This window comes from Siphateles boraxobius, unplaced genomic scaffold, assembly GCF_051911475.1.
Source record: "Siphateles boraxobius isolate OS27281-9 unplaced genomic scaffold, OSU_SipBor_1 204, whole genome shotgun sequence".
NCBI lineage: Eukaryota > Metazoa > Chordata > Actinopteri > Cypriniformes > Leuciscidae > Siphateles > Siphateles boraxobius.
This window is the reverse complement of record NW_027508816.1, coordinates 3,943,870-3,964,324: the sequence shown is the minus strand read 5'-3', so window position 1 is coordinate 3,964,324 and position 20,455 is coordinate 3,943,870. Positions and strand designations below refer to the sequence as shown.

At 39.1% G+C, this 20,455-nt stretch overlaps 1 protein-coding gene across 1 annotated transcript in view; it reads left to right on the top strand.

Annotated features, from left to right (window-relative positions):
* The window catches only part of bfsp1 (beaded filament structural protein 1), a 28,619-nt gene extending 18,821 nt beyond the window's left edge, over positions 1 to 9,798 (top strand). Inside the window, exons 6-8 of the mRNA XM_077237648.1 lie at positions 1,832 to 2,052; positions 3,056 to 3,153; positions 8,740 to 9,798. Coding sequence (XP_077093763.1) covers positions 1,832 to 2,052; positions 3,056 to 3,153; positions 8,740 to 9,623 — 1,203 coding nt within the window. The 3' untranslated portion in view covers positions 9,624 to 9,798. The remainder of the gene's footprint in view (positions 1 to 1,831; positions 2,053 to 3,055; positions 3,154 to 8,739) is intronic.
* Positions 9,799 to 20,455: the final 10,657 nt, after the last annotated feature.

Below are 20,455 nucleotides of genomic sequence, written 5' to 3'. Positions count from 1 at the left end.
CCTCAATGTTAATATTTTTTATTAGTATGAACTTAACTAGTTGTAACAACCTAGTTCAATTAATGCAAGCTTGCTAATATATTAACAATAGCATGATATAGCACTTGCTGTAAGAGTGAAGTAATATAAGCTTTCAATTAACTTGCTCATAAAGCAAGCTCATGCACCACTCGTCACCTTGATGGTAACTCTCCTAAAACCAACATTAACAGAAATTCTTCTAAATTTGCATAACGAAACATGAATCACTACTAAATCTCCCACTTAACATTAATCTAGCACAAAAAATACATTATATTACACTTAATGTGAGCATTTACTCTTCCTTTCGAGTGCCATGGGCAAAGCATGCTGGGAAACAGAAATCCCATCCCAGTTTCAGTTAAACTTAAGTTCGTCTAAATTAAAATAAATAGTTTCATAAACCTCAAAACAATGAAACAATAAAATATATCAGTTCTGTGAACTTGAAAGAAAAAGAAAGTGCTAAATACTCGTGAAAGTAAATTTGACTTAACTAATTATTTTAATTCAAGTTTGTTCTACTCAAACCAATTCATTATTTTGAGCGTTAAGGTTTATAATAGATATAGTAGCCAAAAATGATCAAAATTTTAAAACCTTGAATTAATGTTCTACTCAAACATGGGAGACTCTTTAAAGGTTATTTCACCAAAAAAAAGAATAAATAAATAAGTAAATAATAAATAAATAAACAAAGTGTGATCATTTAATCACCCTCTCGTCATTTCAAACCTGTAAGACTTTAGTTAATCTTCAGAAACAAATGAAGATATTTTTAATGGAATCGAATGAATCTCCATTGACAGCTACGCAACTACCACTTTGACGCTTAGAGAAATTATTAAATAGATCATAAAATTTATATAAAACTAAACCATATGAATTGAGCGTTTTAGTTAAAATATTCTGAAAAGACTCAATCGCTTTATATGATGAACAGATTGAATTTTATCACCTATCGATTTTTTCTATTGGCCACTGTTAGCAAGACTCTTAAATATATATATATATATTGTTATGCTTAGTAGTTTTTTAAAAATAAATAAATAATTTATTCAGCAAAGACGCATTAAGTTGATTGAAAGTGACAGTAAAGACGTGTATAATGTTATAAAATATTCTATTTAAAATAAATGCTGTTGTTTTGAGCTTTCCATTCTTCAAATAATCCTGAAGAACAAAAGTATCACCATTTCCACAAAAATATGAAGCAGCACAACTATTTTCAGCATTGATAATCAAGATAAATGTTTCTTGATCATTAAACCATCATATTATAGTGATTTCTGAAGGATCATGTGACACTGAAGACTGGAGTAATGATGCTGAAAATTCAGCTTTGATCACAGGAATATATTACACTTTACTATATATATTCACATATAAAACAGTTACTTAAAATAGTACTAATAATTCAAAATATTTCAGTTTTAAGTCGTATGCATTTATTTGATGAAAAATACTGCAAAAACAGCAATATTCTTTCAAAAACCTTAAAAAAATCTTGCCAAGCCCAAACATTTGTATATATATATATATATATATATATATATATATATATATATATATATATATATAACATATATATACATATATACAGTATATTCATTAATCTTTATCAGGTCTACATCCATATAGAGGTGAACTTTATCTTTCTTCTGCTCGTCTTACTCTCACTAAACATTAGTAAATTAGACTGTTACGTCGAGAGTATTCAGAGCAGAAGTCCAGAATAATTGGACTATAATGTTTTTCTGTTAATGAAAATGTTTTAAAGTGAATGTTTTCCTATAATGTGTTTTTCTAGACCTCTGCGTTGGAACAAACCATCAAGACGACACAGGAGAGCTACGACGACGAGATCCGGCGGTACAGCGATCGAATGGAGAGTCTGAGGAAGGAGATCGACGAGGCCGAGGGATCTCTGGATAAATACAGCAGTGAGTGCTGGAAGCTGGCCATGTACCAGAGCTCTCTGGAGAACGAGCTCGAGCGCTACAAGAGGATCATCGAGAACGAGGACAACCGGTGAGAGCCGCCTTACACTCCTCACACCACATGCTGAGCTCACACACATGCACATCAGATCTCTCTTTTATGTGAGATGCTGTCACATTACTTTATTATGACAATTACACTATAAAAAATGCTGGGTTAAAAACAACCCAAGTTTGGGTTGAAAATGGACGGACCCAGCGAATGGGTTTTCAACTCAGCGGTTGGGTTAAATGTTTGTCTAACCTGCTGGGTAGTTTTATTTAACTCAACTGTTGTTTAAAAATGACTGTATTGTTTGCTTAAAATGAACCCGAAGTATGTTGAAAATTTAAATTTATTAATAGGTTTAATAAAAAAAAACATTTATTAATAAGTTTAATGATTAATAATTAAACAATAAACATTTAAATGCTTATCAATAAATGTTCACCTTTTGATTATTATTGTTGCCTCTAGTTATTATGTGTCTGATTTTTAATTTAAATTTTTGGTTCATTTTGAGCTAGTAATTGTTTAAACAATAGTTGGGTTAAAAAAAAACTGTCCAGCACGTTGGGCAAACATTTAACCCAAACGCTGGGTTAAAACAACCAAATCGGTGCGATTGTCCATTTTTAACCCAACTTGTGTTGTTTTTAACGCAGCATTTTTTAGAGTGCAAGTACCTTTTTTTTTTTCATTACTGTACTGGCCAAAAAAGTCATCATCGTTGCAAAAGAATTCAGAATTAATCATTTCAAGCTAAAAATAATGTCATTTTATTTGGGTCAGGGCAGGCTCGCTTCCACACAGTGGCAGTATAACTTCATCATCTTTTTACACAATAATACAAGGGAGATTTTCTGTTGGGCAATTTCTTCATCTGCTATTAAAGCCTTTACAGATATTTTAGCATACATGTATTCCAGCATCATTCATTAACACTTAATGTTTGATGTGCTTTGCATAATTTGTAATATCTGACAATGCTTTCTCGTGGAATCTTTCTCAAGTCTTTAATACGGCTGCTTAATTTTCTTTTTCCCTCTCCCAGATTGAATTCGGCGATAATTGGTACACCTATTACTCTGCTCACAACCCAATCTGAATACACCCTCAGTCCTAGCGGGAGCAGGCCGGGAAAAGGAAAAGGTGAGGGTCTGCTGGAGGGGGTTATGTAACACGACTGCATCATTGTGATAGTCTTTGTGAACAGCAAATCAAGAGCTAGCAGCTGCTGGCTGAAGGAAGGTTTACGCCCACTCAGCTGTCAATCAAACCCACTCTGTCTCGCTCAGGCTCGGTGAATCTAGAAGCGTAATAAAATTGCCTTTAAGATTCTTTGCATTGGCCCTGTTAACAATGATAAATGACAATGACCTTTGTCTGGGCAGGAGTAACTGCTGTTTGTTAAGAGCCACAACACGTTTCTTAAAGGAAGGAATTTCTCCCATCTAGCGGTGAAATTGTATTTTGCATTCAAACGAATAGTGCTCTCTAGCGCATCGCTTTTTCAAATGCGTGTTGCAACTACGGTAGCGCGAAGTACCAAGAAGCGTTGACAACATGTCTGGGAAAAGCTATCCCGATATTTACCCCTCGTCTTTTTTATCGCCGTCACGTTTCCTTTTAAATATTTTTTTTTGCTTTTTTGGCGATTTTACACCAATGAGGGCATATTTATGAATAAAGACATTGATTTTAGCTAATAGAATACTTAAACTACACAGTGTTCCTTTAAGAAGAAAGGAAATGGTTTAGGTTACACTTTGCCCATGTGTTTAAACGTGTCTTTGTTTTGGGGAGAATCTTACTATGCAGTACATTTGTCGGCATTACGTCTTTTCATATTGTAAAAAATAGTACCATTTTGATTTTTAAGATATCACAATTTTATTTATTCTCATATTTAAAATTGTGATATTTTAAATGGAACTTCAACTAAAATAGTGAAATTACGTCACCCCTATTTAGACTCTTATTGAGTGAATTTTATACCTTTTTTTTCCACTCACAACAATTTTACAAATAATAAAAATAAGAGTGTAAATAGGGGTGAAATAATTTCACTATTTTAGTTTAAGTATATGTTGTGCCAATTGAAAAATTCTAAAATAGAATGTTCAAGCAATATTTAAAGCAGCACTATGTAGTTTTTGCTCTCGGGGTCCCCCTACAGTTGGGAAACAGTATTGTCTTCTACTACTGTCATAAAATCCGTTATGGTTACACCAGGCGATACACGTCCATTTGTTGACAAGCCAATACCGTCATGAGTTCTCACGTCTTGGCCAGACTGCCAGCGTTGCGTGTGAAATGTCTTCATCCCAGGTACATTGGCATATATTTCAGCATGTCATATGAATATAATTTCATGGGTTTTATTTTTTTCAAATGCCAAAAGATCGCGTAGCTCACGTTTACAAGCCAGCGTCATTATAGTATCCTATTGGCTACTGTTTTACATAATGGATATGCTAATTCAATTCAATGTTTGTGTGGTAGGTAATAGCCATATATCATCAATATTATAATATCAAGCTACCATAGATGAATCTGCAAATTTGAAAGATCGATTTGCATTATTCATAGATGCCACCTACGTCACTAGAAATAGAACGCCGCCATATTGATGACCGATCTCCCCCGGTATGGCCACCCAAACTGCCCAATTGAATGAGAGAGAAAGACGGAGATACATGGATAAAATTGTAATTTTAGGCTCCGATCCTTATTTGTTACACCCAGTTTTCTTTTGTCCTTTATTATCTGCCCCAGACTTGCCCCAATTTGCCTTCCATGATATATATACAGTGGTTAAATTGGGCCGGGGCTCTCCGGGGCTCAGCCCCGGCACATAAGCCTGCTCGTTTGCTGTCAGTTGCCTACTGGAAATTATGTCACATAAAATTTGATGAAAGTGATGCTTTTAAAAACATATGTATGACAATAAATGAAAGATTTTTGAAATGGCATGTCTTTTTTGTCTCGGCGGAGCTGAGAACAATCGGAACACGGCCGTATTCTTGTTCAACTCCTTAATCTCGTTGTCAGTCGACCATGATCGCGCACCGCTCGCACATCTAGGTGACACGGATAAATGTACACAGCAATATATAATGAATATTCCTGGGAGATCCGTAGTTGCGTGGGATGTGGAGGCGAGCAAAAGTTCCAGAAATGTACGAAAAGTGCCCTGGCCTTGAATGACAAGGTAAGGAAAATAAGACTAAATCAAAATTAAATAACCAAGACTAGGTTGTCCATGTGATTTTTCTCAGGAGATATTTTGAGCATTTTACTTCAGACACCGGATTATCAGCAAACTGCCAAGAGAACTGCTAGCTGGCTACTCAAAATAAACTAGCAATATATTCAGTCAGCATATTTGTATTTGATCTGTGTGAATTAGAGAAATATAAGACTTGCTAGATCTACATTTAGCTACCAAGCAACCTTTCCACAAGGATAGATTGATTTTATTGTTGTGACTTGTGCATACACCCGGACCCCCCTAGAGAGAGCACCCCCACATAATAAATCCCAATTTAACCCCTGTATATATATATATATATATATATATATATATATATATATATATCTTGTACATAACCTCTCCCCATACAGTGGGGATCACTTGAAGGCTTTCAAGAGTACAGACGCGTATCAATATGCTGTTGCTGGATGGGTTACAAACGTAAAAGTGCGGCACCTGGCAACCAAGGATTTATATTTAATCATGGGGAATGTAGTTATTATAAAAAAAATTAAAATGTATGATTTTGGTGGTAGTTTGCTCTGACTAGGTAGTGAGTTGTTAGTTAGCTAAGTGGTTCAGCTGGTAGCTTGCCAGCGGTTAGCCACGGCTCACGGCTAGCTGTCATTAATCTGGATTAGGCCTGTCGCGATAGTCAATAAATCAATTAATCGCACGATAAAAAAAAGAGCTCGATATTTTTTCTTGTCGTGATAATTCCCATTTGCATGCTTGTTTGTTTTCCTCGTGTCTCTCTCTCTCTCTCTCTCTCTACAAAGAGACTGGATGACAACTCTGTTTAAGACATAACCGAGATATTTTACGTGAATACTCTCCAAAACGGACATTTAAACATAATGTTGTGTGTATTTGTCGATTCACACACAAAACAGAGCTCAATTCATTACTCGCGCACTGTATAACGTTAGGGGTCTACGCTTCGGGTCGGGTGTGTGCGCACAGAAAGATGAGACATACAATATGAGACATGCAGCGCATGCCAACATTTCTTTCTTCAATCCTTTTCTTTTGGTATAGAATGAAATACCAGTTCGGGGTTCGTCATGTGACCCGAATGAATAGCCTGAGGCAAGACACTCACCAGAAAAATAAATAAACAAACATGACTATCAGCCTGCGGACATTAGTGTAGTTATCCTGAAAGATTATTTCGTCCGTCTAATCATGTATTATTTACTTGTAAGAATGTAGCCCCTACCAAACTTGTAAACGCCGTTTAGACATAGGCTTACTTATGATTTTTTTTGTCCTAAGAAAAGGGGCTTCATCATAATACACTACTCAAATATTAGGCTGTACAAAGTTTACACTTGTACCATAACACCAGGTCAGCATCGGTCGGGCACCCCTCCTCCTCCTCCTCCTTTAGCTCACGCCCGCGAGCGAACGCTGAACCATAATTAATCCTCGTCTGGCCTTTTATTTTGTCACTCTCCCTTTTTCTCTTTCTAGTCTCCTCCGATAAAACCTTTTCATTCTTCGTTTTAGTTGCTGCTTCGGCCATGACAACAACATACAGACGGCAAACAAACGCTAGTTGGGCTCTCACGTCAGAATTCAAGGAAGTGGGGGGTGGTGGGGGAAGTGAGGTATGCCGTAAAGCAGTCGAATTTTGTAGTTCTTTTTGTGCTCGGGTTACTACCCAAAACCCGAAGTTACATAGTGCCAGTAAAAGCGATACAGACACTGTCAGACTATGGCAGATGTGTCGATGTACACTCAAGTCGATGTACCATCTCAAGCATCTTGGAAATATATTATGAAGGTTGAAAAACTACATAGTGTTGCTTTAAAAATAGTTCATGTTTCTAAAATGTTTTCTTTTTCTAATGAAATTTTTCAAACATAAGACATTTTCATGTAAATATTGATAATAATCAATTATAGGTTTGCCCTCTGTCCTCAAAACTTTGTTCCAGCGACCAAGTTCCCTTTAGCTAGTCTTGTAGCCAGAACTTCATCTGCTGGCATGAGACTTGGCCTCTATAGCCGCTGGTATTGGCCAAGGACCGCCCACTGTGAAGCGACCAGTCACAGTTTTGTTTTGTTCAGCGTCATGTTCAGGGCTGGGTAAATGTCTATACAGTAACACACGTTCTGTAACAGATTCACTTTCGTGCATATGCCACAAGATATTCCCTTATCAGCAAAGAACTTCACCCGATCTTCCATTATAGATGTGAGATGACTCAACTAATAAATTAAAATCACTTGGAAATCCAAAGGGTCGGCCATGATATTAGCAGGGTACAATGGGGCTAAAGGCACATCTTAAGAAAAATTTGCTTTTCACTACTCCCATAGTGTATGATTGCAGAAAAAATATATATGTTTTTGTTGAACATTGATAGAGCAACAGATTTGTGTGAAAATAAATCACAAAAGTGGTTATTTTGGTTACAAATCCTGTAAATGTATGAGGTGGCAAGGTGGGCCTTTAAGCCCACAGACACACGGGGTAAAACCATCAAGGGGGCAAAAGATCCAACCTGATATATGATATTTCCTATCTGAATCTAACCATGTCATGTCAACAAATGGAAAATTAAGCTGGTTGTTTATTATCATGTTAATTATTGTGCCTCAGCAGGGGTGTCTTTTACCATAACTAGGCCTACAATACTTTTACATGTTATTGAACATAAATTGCTTTAATTACCTTGAACAAAACTGAAAGTCATTAACAAGAACTTTATCTCAAAATATATTCAGTAATTTTAGTGATTCTCATTTGCTGCTTAAATCTACAACATTTAAAAATAAATAAATTGGCGATCGCGTCAGGGATCAGTCAAATTTCCACGTGCATCATCAAAAATGGTTGTTAAGAAAAGTTCTGAGCTGTTTTTTTGCCATGTAATGATTTAGAAGAGAATAAAGTCGAATGCGCCTTTAACATCATTTTGCCCTGCTTCCGTGTATCCAGTAGGTAAATGTGTGAAAAGATCTCTTTTAAAGACTGCCCCCAAGAAACTTATTTTAATTCTGCAGCATTCATTTCTGTTGGTCTTCTGAAGCATTCATTTCTGCAGTCCTGAAACTTGTAAACATGTCTTTTTGTTTCTTGGTGGACAGTTAAATATCATTGCACACTAGGGGCCTCATTTATAAAAAGTTATATGATAGAAACCATCCTACATTTGATCTTACGATAATTTCTCAAATGTATGTACTTATGTTCAAAATAAGAGTAGAAAACCCTGAAAAAATGGCAGTAGAAGAAGACAGTTTACATTAATGCTTGCTATAGTGCCCCCATGAGGCAGTGTTGAGAATGCAATGCATACATTTCTAGTGCAAAAACATGAATAATCGTTTGAGTGTTTCATGCCTCAGCTTGGCCAGAGCATATTTCCAAAAGACTGATATGCACCTTTAGTGAAATACTTTAGTTCATAAAGTATTTGCATAACAAGACTGACCCTCAAATTGCACCAAAATCTGTTATCTGCTTTTTTCAGATATCACCCAAATCATCCAAGTCATCACCAACGTAAAGCCTCGTCAGAAGAACTTGGCTAAGAAAGTGTTTAAAATGAAAGAGATCACTTCCAAACAAGCTAGTGGACTTGAGGAGAAGGCAGCAGAAGAATTTGTGGAGGAAGAGAAAGAACAAGTGATGGAGGAGCAGGGGGCGAGAAGAGAGGAACATGCTCCTGGAGAAGATGTGCCTGATGGCGCACAGATCAGCAAGGCCTTCGACACGCTCTGCAACATCATTCGTGACCGCATGAGAAGGGGAAGGAGACCGGAGCCCATGGCGGACTTCTTCACCAAGGGACGCTACGTACTAGTGACCGGCGACTCTAACTACATGGACCCCTGCTTCTGTTCAACCACCCCTTCTGCCAGCCACGTCTTTGTTACATTCCAAGATGACATGATGCCTCACAATCCTCACTGGAGAGGTGAACCTTCCCCTACCCCAAGCCCCCTACCCGGACCAACACCCCTAAACCCTTCCACACCTTCGGACCCGGGAAAGGGAAAGTCCAAAAATGGAGAGCCTCATCCCAAGGAGAAAGAACCAGAACCGAACCCTACTCCTCCACCAGACCCTCATGACAAGAAAGACCCCAGCCCTCCTCCTCCGGGCCCCAGGCAGCCCTCATCTCATCCTGGTGGCAAGAGGAAGATCCCGAAGGATCCCAGCATCTTCCCACCCATGCCATCACACAGCTCCATCCCCCCGGACTCCATGAGTTATGAGAAGCTCGAAGTCATTGAGTCAGTGGAGAAGCTCTCGCCTGACAAAAGAGTGAAGGGCTATGAAGAGACAACCACAGTGGTGGAGACCATGATCGAGAAGACCAGTAGAAAGAAACATGCCGATAGATCTTCTTGAGCCACTGAAACATTCTGGACGTTCGATTCATTCTTGCCTCTGGCCCGCTCCAGTTTTGCCGTTGACGAGATTCCTAGTGCTGCTGCCTACTTCCTGAACCATTGCCTTTGGCCTTTACTGTCTGAAAACTTGGGAAGCTAAAACCGAATTGCCCCCTCTCCCTCTCACACAAAAAGATGACTTAAAGGAGTAGTTCATTTCAGAATTAAAATATCCTGATAATTTACTCTCCCCCACGTCATCCAAGATGTTCATGTCTTTCTTTCTTCAGTCGAAAAGAAATTAAGGATTTTTCTCCATATAGTGACTTTGGGGTCCAACAGGTTGAAGGTTCAAATTGCAGTTTTTTAGTGCAGCTTCAAAGGCTCTAAATGATCCCAGCCGATAAATAAGAGTCTTATTGTTATCTTATTGTCCTAGTGTTTTCAAGTCAAACTTGCAAAGACAAAGTCAAGAGCTCTTTGAAGCTGCATTGAAATTTGGACCTTCAAACCATTGGTTCCCATTGAAGTCCACTATATGGAGAAAAATCCTGGAATGTTTTCCTCAAAAACCTTAATTTATTTTCCACTGAAGAAAGAAAGACATAAATATCTTGGATGACGTGGGGGTGTGTAAATTATCAGGAAATTTTAATTCTGAAGTTAATTAATCCTTTAAGAAAAACATGACATGGAGAACCTTACTTGCCCGTTTCAATTGGATTCACAGGCTCTGTTCCAAAACCTTGTGAGCTGCCTTCTTATGCACCAACCGGTGTTGAACTTCACAAGTGATTGATTTGAACGCTCTACCTGCAGCATTACTGTGTGCACTGGGGAATCTGTGCTCAAACATTATTTCAGAAGAGTTTGCTGTTACCATATTGCTAAGCTAACAACTCAATGACAACAAATGTATAATCATAAAAAGAGAAGGCTTACAAATCATAGCTTTTAGTCAATTTCAGTTTTATATTGTATATTCTGCATTTCCTTTTGCTTCATTCACCACCTTGGATGGATATTTTTTACTCTGGGATTGACTTCTCTGCAAAATACTCTTGTAATGCTGTTTTAGGATCCTGAAATCATAAAAGGCAGCGAGCAAAATGATTGCATTGGGTGAGTGATACCTTAAAATGCTGCCTAGGCAGGGAGTTCCCTAAGTTCTGGATCAGAGCCATAGAGCTTAACATGTACAGCATCACTCTCTTTTGCCTTTCACCTGAAGTTAAACTACAGCAAATGTTTAGAGTTTTATTTGCTATTATTTTGTTCAATTTAAGATGCCAACATTGCCCACCACAGTCTTGATGTGTATTAACTGCACCAAAAATAAACATTGAAACCAAAAATCTCAACGTGTGTTGTCTGTTAGTTGTCTGTAGAGTCTTTACATAGCACTGTCACCGCCTGTTGTAGAAACCATTGGATTTTAAAGTGCAGTTTTACACAGAAACAAATGAAAGGTTTTGACAGTCTTTTTTTTTTTTTTAAATGAAGTTCACTCACACAAGATAACTTTGTCATACGAGTGTTCTAGGGAAAGCTGTTTTATTCTACTTAAGGCTGCTGCCATGTTGAGTTTACTGTTCTATGCACTCTCTGCAACTCAGTTTAACCCCCTACTTTAGTCTGTAGAATAAATCCATTAGGGTTGACTGTGAAAACAGTATTTCTCCACTGCTATGGATAACTTGATGCTGCATCCACAAAAACAGGTGTCTGGGTAAATTGAAAAAACACCATATTAATGGTAAAGATGAATAAGAGCTGACAAAAATGACAGTGCAGCTTTAAACATAACACTGTTGGTTACACTTTATCTTGATGGTCCCCACTTTAAAAATTCTACTATCTATAAGTAACTTTACAACTACATGTCAAGTAACTCTAATTAGGCTGCGTTCACACTGCAGGGACTTAATGCTCCATTCCGATGTTTTTTTTTAAATTCGATTTTTTTTCCAATTAAATGCGACCTTTTGTGATCTTCTGTGTGAATGAAAACGTGAATGTGAAATGACGCAGAAGTGACCCACATGCGCAGAAGAGTACTCAACGGTCAACGACGTCCAAATATTAATTAAATCAGAAACCTCGCTTCCCTTCCACTGACTGGTCTCAGCATCGTCCGGCAGTTGTTGTTTATCTTCTCATTCCCGCCTACTTCAACGCAGAATTATGACGTTTGTCGCATATCAATGACGTGCGGGTCGGATACATGCGACCTGGCCGTTCAGATTGAAGTCGCATTTCAAAAGATCGGATACATATCGGATTTGGACGACATACCCAAGTGGCCTGGGTTGCATTTGAAAAGATCTGATCTGTGTCGTTCAGACTGTCATGAAAAGATCAGATACAGGTCCCATTGGGGCAAAAAAATCGGAATTGGGTCATTTCAGCCTGCAGTCTGAACGTAGCCTTAGAGTATTAGTAGACTGTTAGAGTTCGGTTTAGTAGAATAAGTTGACATGTAGTTGCAAAATTGCTTTTAGTCAGTGGAATGTCTGTTTGGAGCATTAAAATATTAGCAGACAGTATAAGCAGACAGTCTACTAATACTCTAATGATTGCTAGTTTACATGTAGTTGCAATGTTACTCATAGTCAGTAGAATGTCTAAAGTGGACCATCAAAATAAAGTGTAACTAGAATGTTTTGTCAGAACCTGAAAGTGCCCGGGGTGAAAATCCAGCTTTTAATGTTGTTTATATGTTTATGTGGTGTGTTTAATATGCTTTAAGACAATCCGTGTGTAAATTCATAAGTCGACACCATTGCCGAGTATTTTCTCCTTAAAACTGCAGTGAACCAAAGACAGTCTCAAAAACACGCTTTGAAATCGCTGGTGTTTCTGACGTCACAAACTACCTTGAAACCAATCAGATCAACGTGTGATCGTCAACGAGTGGATCTCTGAGCTGAGTGAGTGAGTGGAGGCGGGGCTCATTTGCATATTCATATAACTGTGTATACTAAATGAGGCAATGGTGTAGAGTTACATTCAAGCTATTTTAAGGCATGAAGAAACCTTAACATGGTTCAGTTAGTTCTGCAGTCAATCTCTTTCACTCCTCTGTGTGAGGTTGCTGCTCTGCATGAGCCAGTTGCTAAATGAAACTCATCCATTTTTCATTAAACTGACCTTGCGGGATACAGACGTGACCTCTGCATAATCTACTATTCAAGGTCCAGAGAGCAAGAGAGGGAGAGAGAAAATACTGAAGTATCACATTCAGGATTTAAAGGAAGCCTCACATTTGGGCACAATGCACTTTATAGTAGTGTTTTTCTGTGACTACAAATGTACAGTGATATACCAATTTGCAACCAAAAACAGCCAACAGTTAGGATAATGAAATATATTACCTAGCAGAAAAATGGTTTATTCTGAATATTGACAATAACTTGATCTATTTATTTTAAATTACAACCCCAAATCAGAAGAAGTTGGGACGTTGTTTTAAAATGCAATAATATGGAGGTAGTTTTGTTTCTTTATTATTCAATCAAAAAATATATTTTCAATTAAAAAAACCTTCACTTCAATAAAAGAAAAACTTTTCAATCAAAGAAAAAAAGTATTTGAATCCAAAAATATATTTGAGACTCAAAAGAATACATTTGAACACTGCTTTTCTTTGATTGAAAAAGTTTTCTTTGATAGAAGTCCCTTTTGTTTTGTTTAAAGCAACCTTTTTAATTGAAGTAACATTGTTTTTTGATTGGACCATATAATTGGTAGGACATTTGTGTCTTTATCATTCAATCAAAAAAGGAGTTGCTTCAAACAAACAAACAACAGAATCAATAAAAAAAGTCCCTTTAATGAAAATATAAACATTTTCAAATATAGAAAATCGTTTTTGAATGCAAATAAAATATTTGAGACTCCAAAAATTGCATTTGAACACTTTTTTTTTATTGAAAATGTTCTCTTTGATTGAAGTAATCTTTTTTGTGTTTGGGCCATACATGGGTAGGACATTTGTGTCTTAATCATTCCATTCCAAAAAAGTTGTTTCAATCCAAAAAAATATTTACAATCAAAGAAAAAACTGTTCAAATGCAACAAAAAAAAATTACCCGTGAATTAAAAAAGTATTGAAGAGAATGTGTTTTTTCGTTGTTTTTGTTTTTTTATTTGAAGTGAAAAAAATGTAGAAGTTCAAATTGTTTTGATTGAATAATTTTTTTTTAAGTGAAAAAAGTTTTTAAGTTCAGATTTTTTCGTTTGAATCACTTTTTTTTTTTGAAGTGCAAAAAGTTTTGAAGTTCAAATTTTTTTGATTGAATCGTTTTGACACAAACGTTCCGCAGTGGGCGGGTGCTTCTCTATTGGTCAGACATGTTTGATTGACAAGTGTCTACACCAACGACATCTTTCTGACAAAGAAGTCATGTTCGCCACTCGCCAGCAAGCTTTTTGCCAGCAAGTGGAGGGAGCAGCCGTGAAGTTCATTTTCCTGAAACTACAGATCTATCTCTGTGAGCCTTGCAGTGGCCAAGTACAGGGGGTAGTGAACTGATGATCAAATGAGTGTTCCAATTATTTGTAATTTTGGTTTATAGTCAATCTTGCACCTAGCACCCTAAAACCAAGTGATGTACGCAGTTGTGGTCATGATTATTTTCAGGAATTGAATAATCTGTTCCATATTTTGTATTTAGCTGTCTATTGCTGAAAATGACAATAAATACACAATCATACATCAAGTTAAACAATCTGTTATTTATTTCTTTATCTATGTGTGTGCATTAATTCTAGCTATCAATCTATCTATCCATCCATAAATACGTATCCATAAACTGATATTAGTTTGTCTAATGAGTGCACACTGCACACACTAGCTCAAAAAGAGTAGATCGACTTGTTTGAGCTTCCACGGTTGCCGTAGTTCCCCTGTAGTGAGAGCGCAGCTGTTGCGAGTTAGCAACATCCACGCGCAATATTTGCCACTTGGGCGACACGGGGAAGCAGGTGGAAGCATGCAGCTTGACGTAACAACAGCATAGCAGCCATAGACTGTAAAAAAATATGGACGTAGTATCCATGACGTCACCCGTAGGTTTCTGAAGAGCGTTTTTGAAGCCTAAAGTGGGCGGAGTCACTCGTCGCCATCTTGGAAGCGCGTCACAGTGCGTCACTCCCGGATAAGCGAAAATGGGCAAAAAGGCGGGACGTGGGTGGTGTTGAGGTGCCTGGATGCTGAAACTACGCCCGCCTAGCTCGACGTGATCGAGTTTGCTCAGGCTAAGCTAATGTGCTACTGGCCTCGCCCTAAAGTGACAGCTGACTTGAAGTAGACCTAAAGCCAATAGTTAAAGTTTATGTTTTTGCCCTTGGAAATACTATAATAGTTAAAAGACATAACTAACCATGAGACTAACGTGTATTGTGATGCATTATTATTCTCATGCAGTAACTTACAATATTTGCTCTGAGTGTGTGTGTGTGTGTGTGTGTGTGTGTGTGTGACAGTGATAAATGCGCATACATGTCAGCGCGGCAATGCACGTCAAGTTCGTAGAGAGCTTTATTCAGTCCATTTTAAATTCTGATAGATATTACCTAAGAAGTTCAAGTAATGCACTAGAAATCCGCGCTCATTTAAGGGACGAAAAGAAAGCACTGACACCTGCAGGATTTAATCTGACGGTAACGTTACTTTTTATTGAACACTAAAAGCATATTATAACATAGTCTATCTGCTCCGTAAGATCAACGGTAAGTTACAGCAGAACGAGTGTGGCCTCTATACCTTAGACGTTTTTAAATCTGAACTCCAAAAAGCAACGATATTGTCAGACATCCATGAGTGCATGTTCACAGAGGAAAACAACTGAAGAACAGCACTGGTTGTTCTCTCGATACTCGACAACGACGGAATCCAACGGCGTGGGCGAAGGTATAAGGGCGGCGTGTAATAAACTGTATGAAATAATCCCGAAAAGAGTACAAACACGGCAGAGATGACAAGTTCAGCAGCTGGAATCAGCTGAGGTGACATGATGGCTAACAGAGAGCAGACAAACGGCTAGTAATAACAGCAGCGGCAATCCACCTGTCACTCAAGTGGCCACGCCCTTGATTATGCAGGAATTTAATGCTTAATATAATTTAAACGGATGAGTTATAAAAAAATTCACCCCCCTCACAGTTGTCATGAAGGGCAAAATTAGCTGTATAGACCAAAACAACTTAAGGCACCAGGCTGTAAACATAATTTTTTCGGCTGTAAAGTTGGGCATTTTAACATGGGGGAGATACAGATTTGGCTCACTTTTGCAGTCAGCCTCAAGCGGCCAGTCGATGAATTGCAGTTTAATTCACTTCCGTGTTGGTTTCAAGAGGGAGACAGGGAGGTTGCCGCTTGATAGCAGCCTATATCCCGCTCTCAAAATAAAAGCATCTATTTATAGGGGGGGGGGGGGGTGGGGGACGGGGGGGGGGGGGGGGGGGGCATCGGCGAACATTATCAACTAGCCGTTCGCGCACTTTGCTATCCTGTCTGAATATATTTAGATATCTAACCTAACACCATCACAAAAATTCCTCAACGTGAAGTTCCACTCCCTCCACTTGCTGGCAAAAAGCTCGCTGGCGAGTGGACACTTGTCAATCAAACATGTCTGACCAATAGAGAAGCACCCGCCCACTGCGGAACGTTTGTGTCAAAATGATTCAATCAAAAAAATTTGAACTTCAAAACTTTTTGCACTTCAAAAAAAACAGTGATTCAAACGAAAAAATCTGAACTTCAAAACTTTTTTCACTTAAAAAAAATAATTATTCAATCAAAACAATTTGAACTTCTAAATTTTTTTCACTTCAAATAAAAAAAACAAAAATAACGAAAAAACACATTCTCTTCAATACTTTTTTTATTCACGGGGTAATTTTTTTTTTTGCATTTGAACAGTTTTTTCTTTGATTGAAAATATTTTTTTTGATTGAAAACAACTTTTTTGGAATTGAATGATTAAGACACAAATGTCCTACCCATGTATGGCCCAAGCACAAAAAAGATTACTTCAATCAAAGAGAACATTTTCAATAAAAAAAAAGTGTTCAAATGCAATTTTTGGAGTCTCAAATATTTTATTTGCATTCAAAAACGATTTTCTATATTTGAAAATGTTTATCTTTTTATTGAAGTGACTTTTTTATTGATTCTGTTGTTTGTTTGTTTGAAGCAACTCCTTTTTTGATTGAATGATAAAGACACAAATGTCCTACCAATTATATGGTCCAATCAAAAAACAATGTTACTTCAATTAAAAAGGTTGCTTTAAACAAAACAAAACGGACTTCTATCAAAGAAAACATTTTCAATCAAAGAAAAGCAGTGTTCAAATGTATTTTTTGAGTCTAAAATATATTTTTGGATTCAAATACTTTTTTTCTTTGATTGAAAAGTTTTTATTTTATTGAAGTGAAGGTTTTTTTAATTGAAAATATATTTTTTGATTGAATAATAAAGAAACAAAACTACCTCCATACTATAAAATCAAGAATCTGTGATTTGTTAAACTTTTTTTTAACTGACAAAAGTACAAAGAAAAGTTTTCAAATGTTTTCACTGACCAACATAATTGTATTTTGTAAATATGAACAAATTTTGATTTTGATGGCTGCAACACACCCCAAAAAAGTTGGGACAGAGACATGTTTACCACTGTGTCACATCACCTTTCTTTTTAATTACACTTTTTAATCATTTGGGAGTTGAGGATACTAATTGTTGGAGTTTTGCTAGTGGAATATTTGCCCAATCTTGTCTGATACAAGACAGCCGCTCAACAGTCTGTGTTCATCGTTGCCTGATTCTCCTTTTCATGATGGGTCATACATTTTCCATAAGAGACATATCTGGACTGCAGTAAACAGGCAGGCTCATCTCTTCTATGGTGCAGAGTGTCTAGAAACCACTCAGTTTTAGCACGTGCAGAATGAGGCCTGGCATTGTCTTGCTTCCCAGGAAAGATGTCATCTTGATGGCAGTTTATGTCTCTGTACGATCCAAATATATGCCTCCATGTCCATGGTACCTTCACAATAATGCAAGTTACCCATACCGTTTGCAATGATGCACCTCAATACCAGCACAGGTGTTTGCTTTTGCATCTGTCGCTGGTGAAAGTCTGGTTGGTCCCTTTCGTCTTTGGGACTGAGAACTCGATGTCCATTTTCTCCAAAAGCAAGCTGAAACATGGACTCATCTGACCACAGCACACATGTCCACTGTCTTCTAGACCGTCTGAGATGAGCTCAGGCCCAGAGAACTCGCCGGCATCTCCACATAGAACTGATGTAAAGCTTTCTCCTTGCGTAACAGAGATTCAAGTGGCATTTCTTGATGCAGCGTCAGACTGTGGTCAGTGAAAACGGTTTTCCAAATTACTCCTGAGCACATGTGTCTGTATTTAACGGATTAGCATGATGGTATCTTGTGCAATGCCATCTGAGGACTCAAAGGTCATGCACATTCAACAGTGGTCTACTGCCTTACCCAACACAGACTGAGATTTCTCTGGATTCCCTGAATCTTGTGACAATATTATGTATGGAAGATGATAAAAGACATACATTCTTTGCAATCTTGCATTGAGAAATGTGATTTTTTTAAATTGTTTGACAATTCTCTCATGATATTTGGCACAAAGTGATGAGCAATGGCCCAATCTTTGCTTAAAAAGACTGAGAAGCACTTTTACACCCAAACATGATACTCTCAACTATTACCAATTCACCTGCTCATTGTGGACTGTTTCAAAATAGTTGGATAATCTAATTTGGATAATCTTCTCACTTTTATTTTGTCTCTGTGCCGATTTTTTTGGGGTGTGTTGCAGCCATCAAAATCCAAATTTGTTCATATTTACAAAATACAATTATGTCGGTCAGTGAAAACATTGGAAAACTTTTCTTTGTACTTTTGTCAGTTAATTTTTTTTTAAATAGAATTAACAAAATAACAGATTCTTGATTTTATTGCATTTTACAAAATGTCCCAACCTTTTCTGATTTGGGGTTGTACTTAAAGTAACAATATGTAGTTACCTTTCGTTGTCACTCCGAGTTACGTCGGATGACGACGAAATGGGGTTTCGCTTAGAAAGCCTATCAGCTTCGAGTATTACAAAACGAGCCAATGGCAAGGAAATGCCATGGGTCTGCGGAATTTGCATGACGTAACCACCTCGTGGGTATAAAAGGAGGACGCCGGCAACATGCAGATATGTTTTCGCTTCGGAGCCAAGTTTATTCTTCTCTCCACAAGCCATCTCTGAATTGTCAGCTTTACAAACGAGTACCTCGAGTGTTGGTGTGACGGCGATCTCCGGCGAGCACGTGCTTCCTGCTTATCTCTGCAGTGGTTTGTCAGACAGTACGTGTCTCCCCGGGTGCTTCAATACTTGAGTTTCTCTCACAAAAAGAGCTTACACGCGGCACGTCTTTTTAAAGATGTCTCGCCCGTGTACTTCTGGTAGCGGCAGATTGGTATCGGACTCTGATGGGCACAAGCGTTTTCTAGTATGTTTGGGCATTGATCATGCTAGAGCGGCACTTGTCGGTGACTCATGTTCTCTCTGTGGTAACATGAACATCGCGTCATTAACGTCGAGACTCAGTGAACTCGCAAGAGTGAGAGTCCCCTCATCCACCCCCGTCCTTCGGCTGGTGGCCAGGGTGACCTGAGGGTTACGGTCTGGAACAAGGCGCCGACTATGTCTCCGCGACCCCAGCCCCCCTCTTCAATGACGGTGCCTGCTAGTGAACAGTTGATTCCCACGGGTCTACCTTCTGGTGGCCCGTGTGTTTCAGCTGAGACTACAGAGGATGATGCCATGTCTGTTGCAGCATCACTAGGTGGGTTTGATTCTCCCGGAAGTGACGACTCGTCACGGCTGCCACCTTCCGGTGTGGATACGGCTGTGCCCGAGTCCGATCCGGAGATGACTGCCATGCTTTCCCAGGCAGCCGCGAGCATCTGACTCGAGTGGAGGCCTCCACCTTGTCCTGAGCGCTCGCGGCTGGACGATTGGTTTTAGGGTAAGGCCGCCGACCCTCGTCCTCGGCAAACCCCAATACGTTTCTTCCCGGACGTGCATGATGAGATCTAGAAGTCCTGGAAGACCCCCCTGTCTTCTCGGGACCGCTCGCTGGTCTCATCCGCCTTTCCTCCCCTCGATGAGGCAGCTGCCCATGGGTACACTGGGCTTCCCCCGGTTGAACGCTCTGTTGCCATGCAACTATGTCCTCAGAGTGCTTCTTCTCGGGGCGAGCCTAAGCACCCATCCAAAGCCTGTACATTTCCGTCTACCCTTGTGGCGAATTCTTACAGAGCGGCGGGACAGGCGGCTGCTTCACTGCATGCTATGGCCACTCTGAAGGTCTACCAGGCCCAGATGCTCAGAGACATGCACTAGGGTAGGACAAACCCAGGGCTCTTCGATGAGCTGCGCGCCGCGACCGACCTTGCTCTCCGGGCAACGAAGGTTACCGCGCGCTCCCTGGGTTTGGTGATATCCACAGCTGTGGTCCAGGAGAGACATTTGTGGCTGCACATGCGGGACACCGAGCGGACCCGTCTGCTCAACGCCTCCCTGTCCCAGGCCGGCCTCTTCGGCAGTGCAGTTGAGGACTTCGCCCAACAGTTCTCGACTGCCCAGAAACAGGCCGAGGCCATCAAACATATTCTGCCCCGCCGGCCTGCTGCTGCCTCCACCCGCCCGGCACATGGACCACACAGCAGCCTCCACCCAGGGCCGGTCGCGGAGGAAGCCGCAAGAAGGCGCCACAGCCTCCCCTGCCCCGTCCCCCGCTAAACGCCGGGCCAAG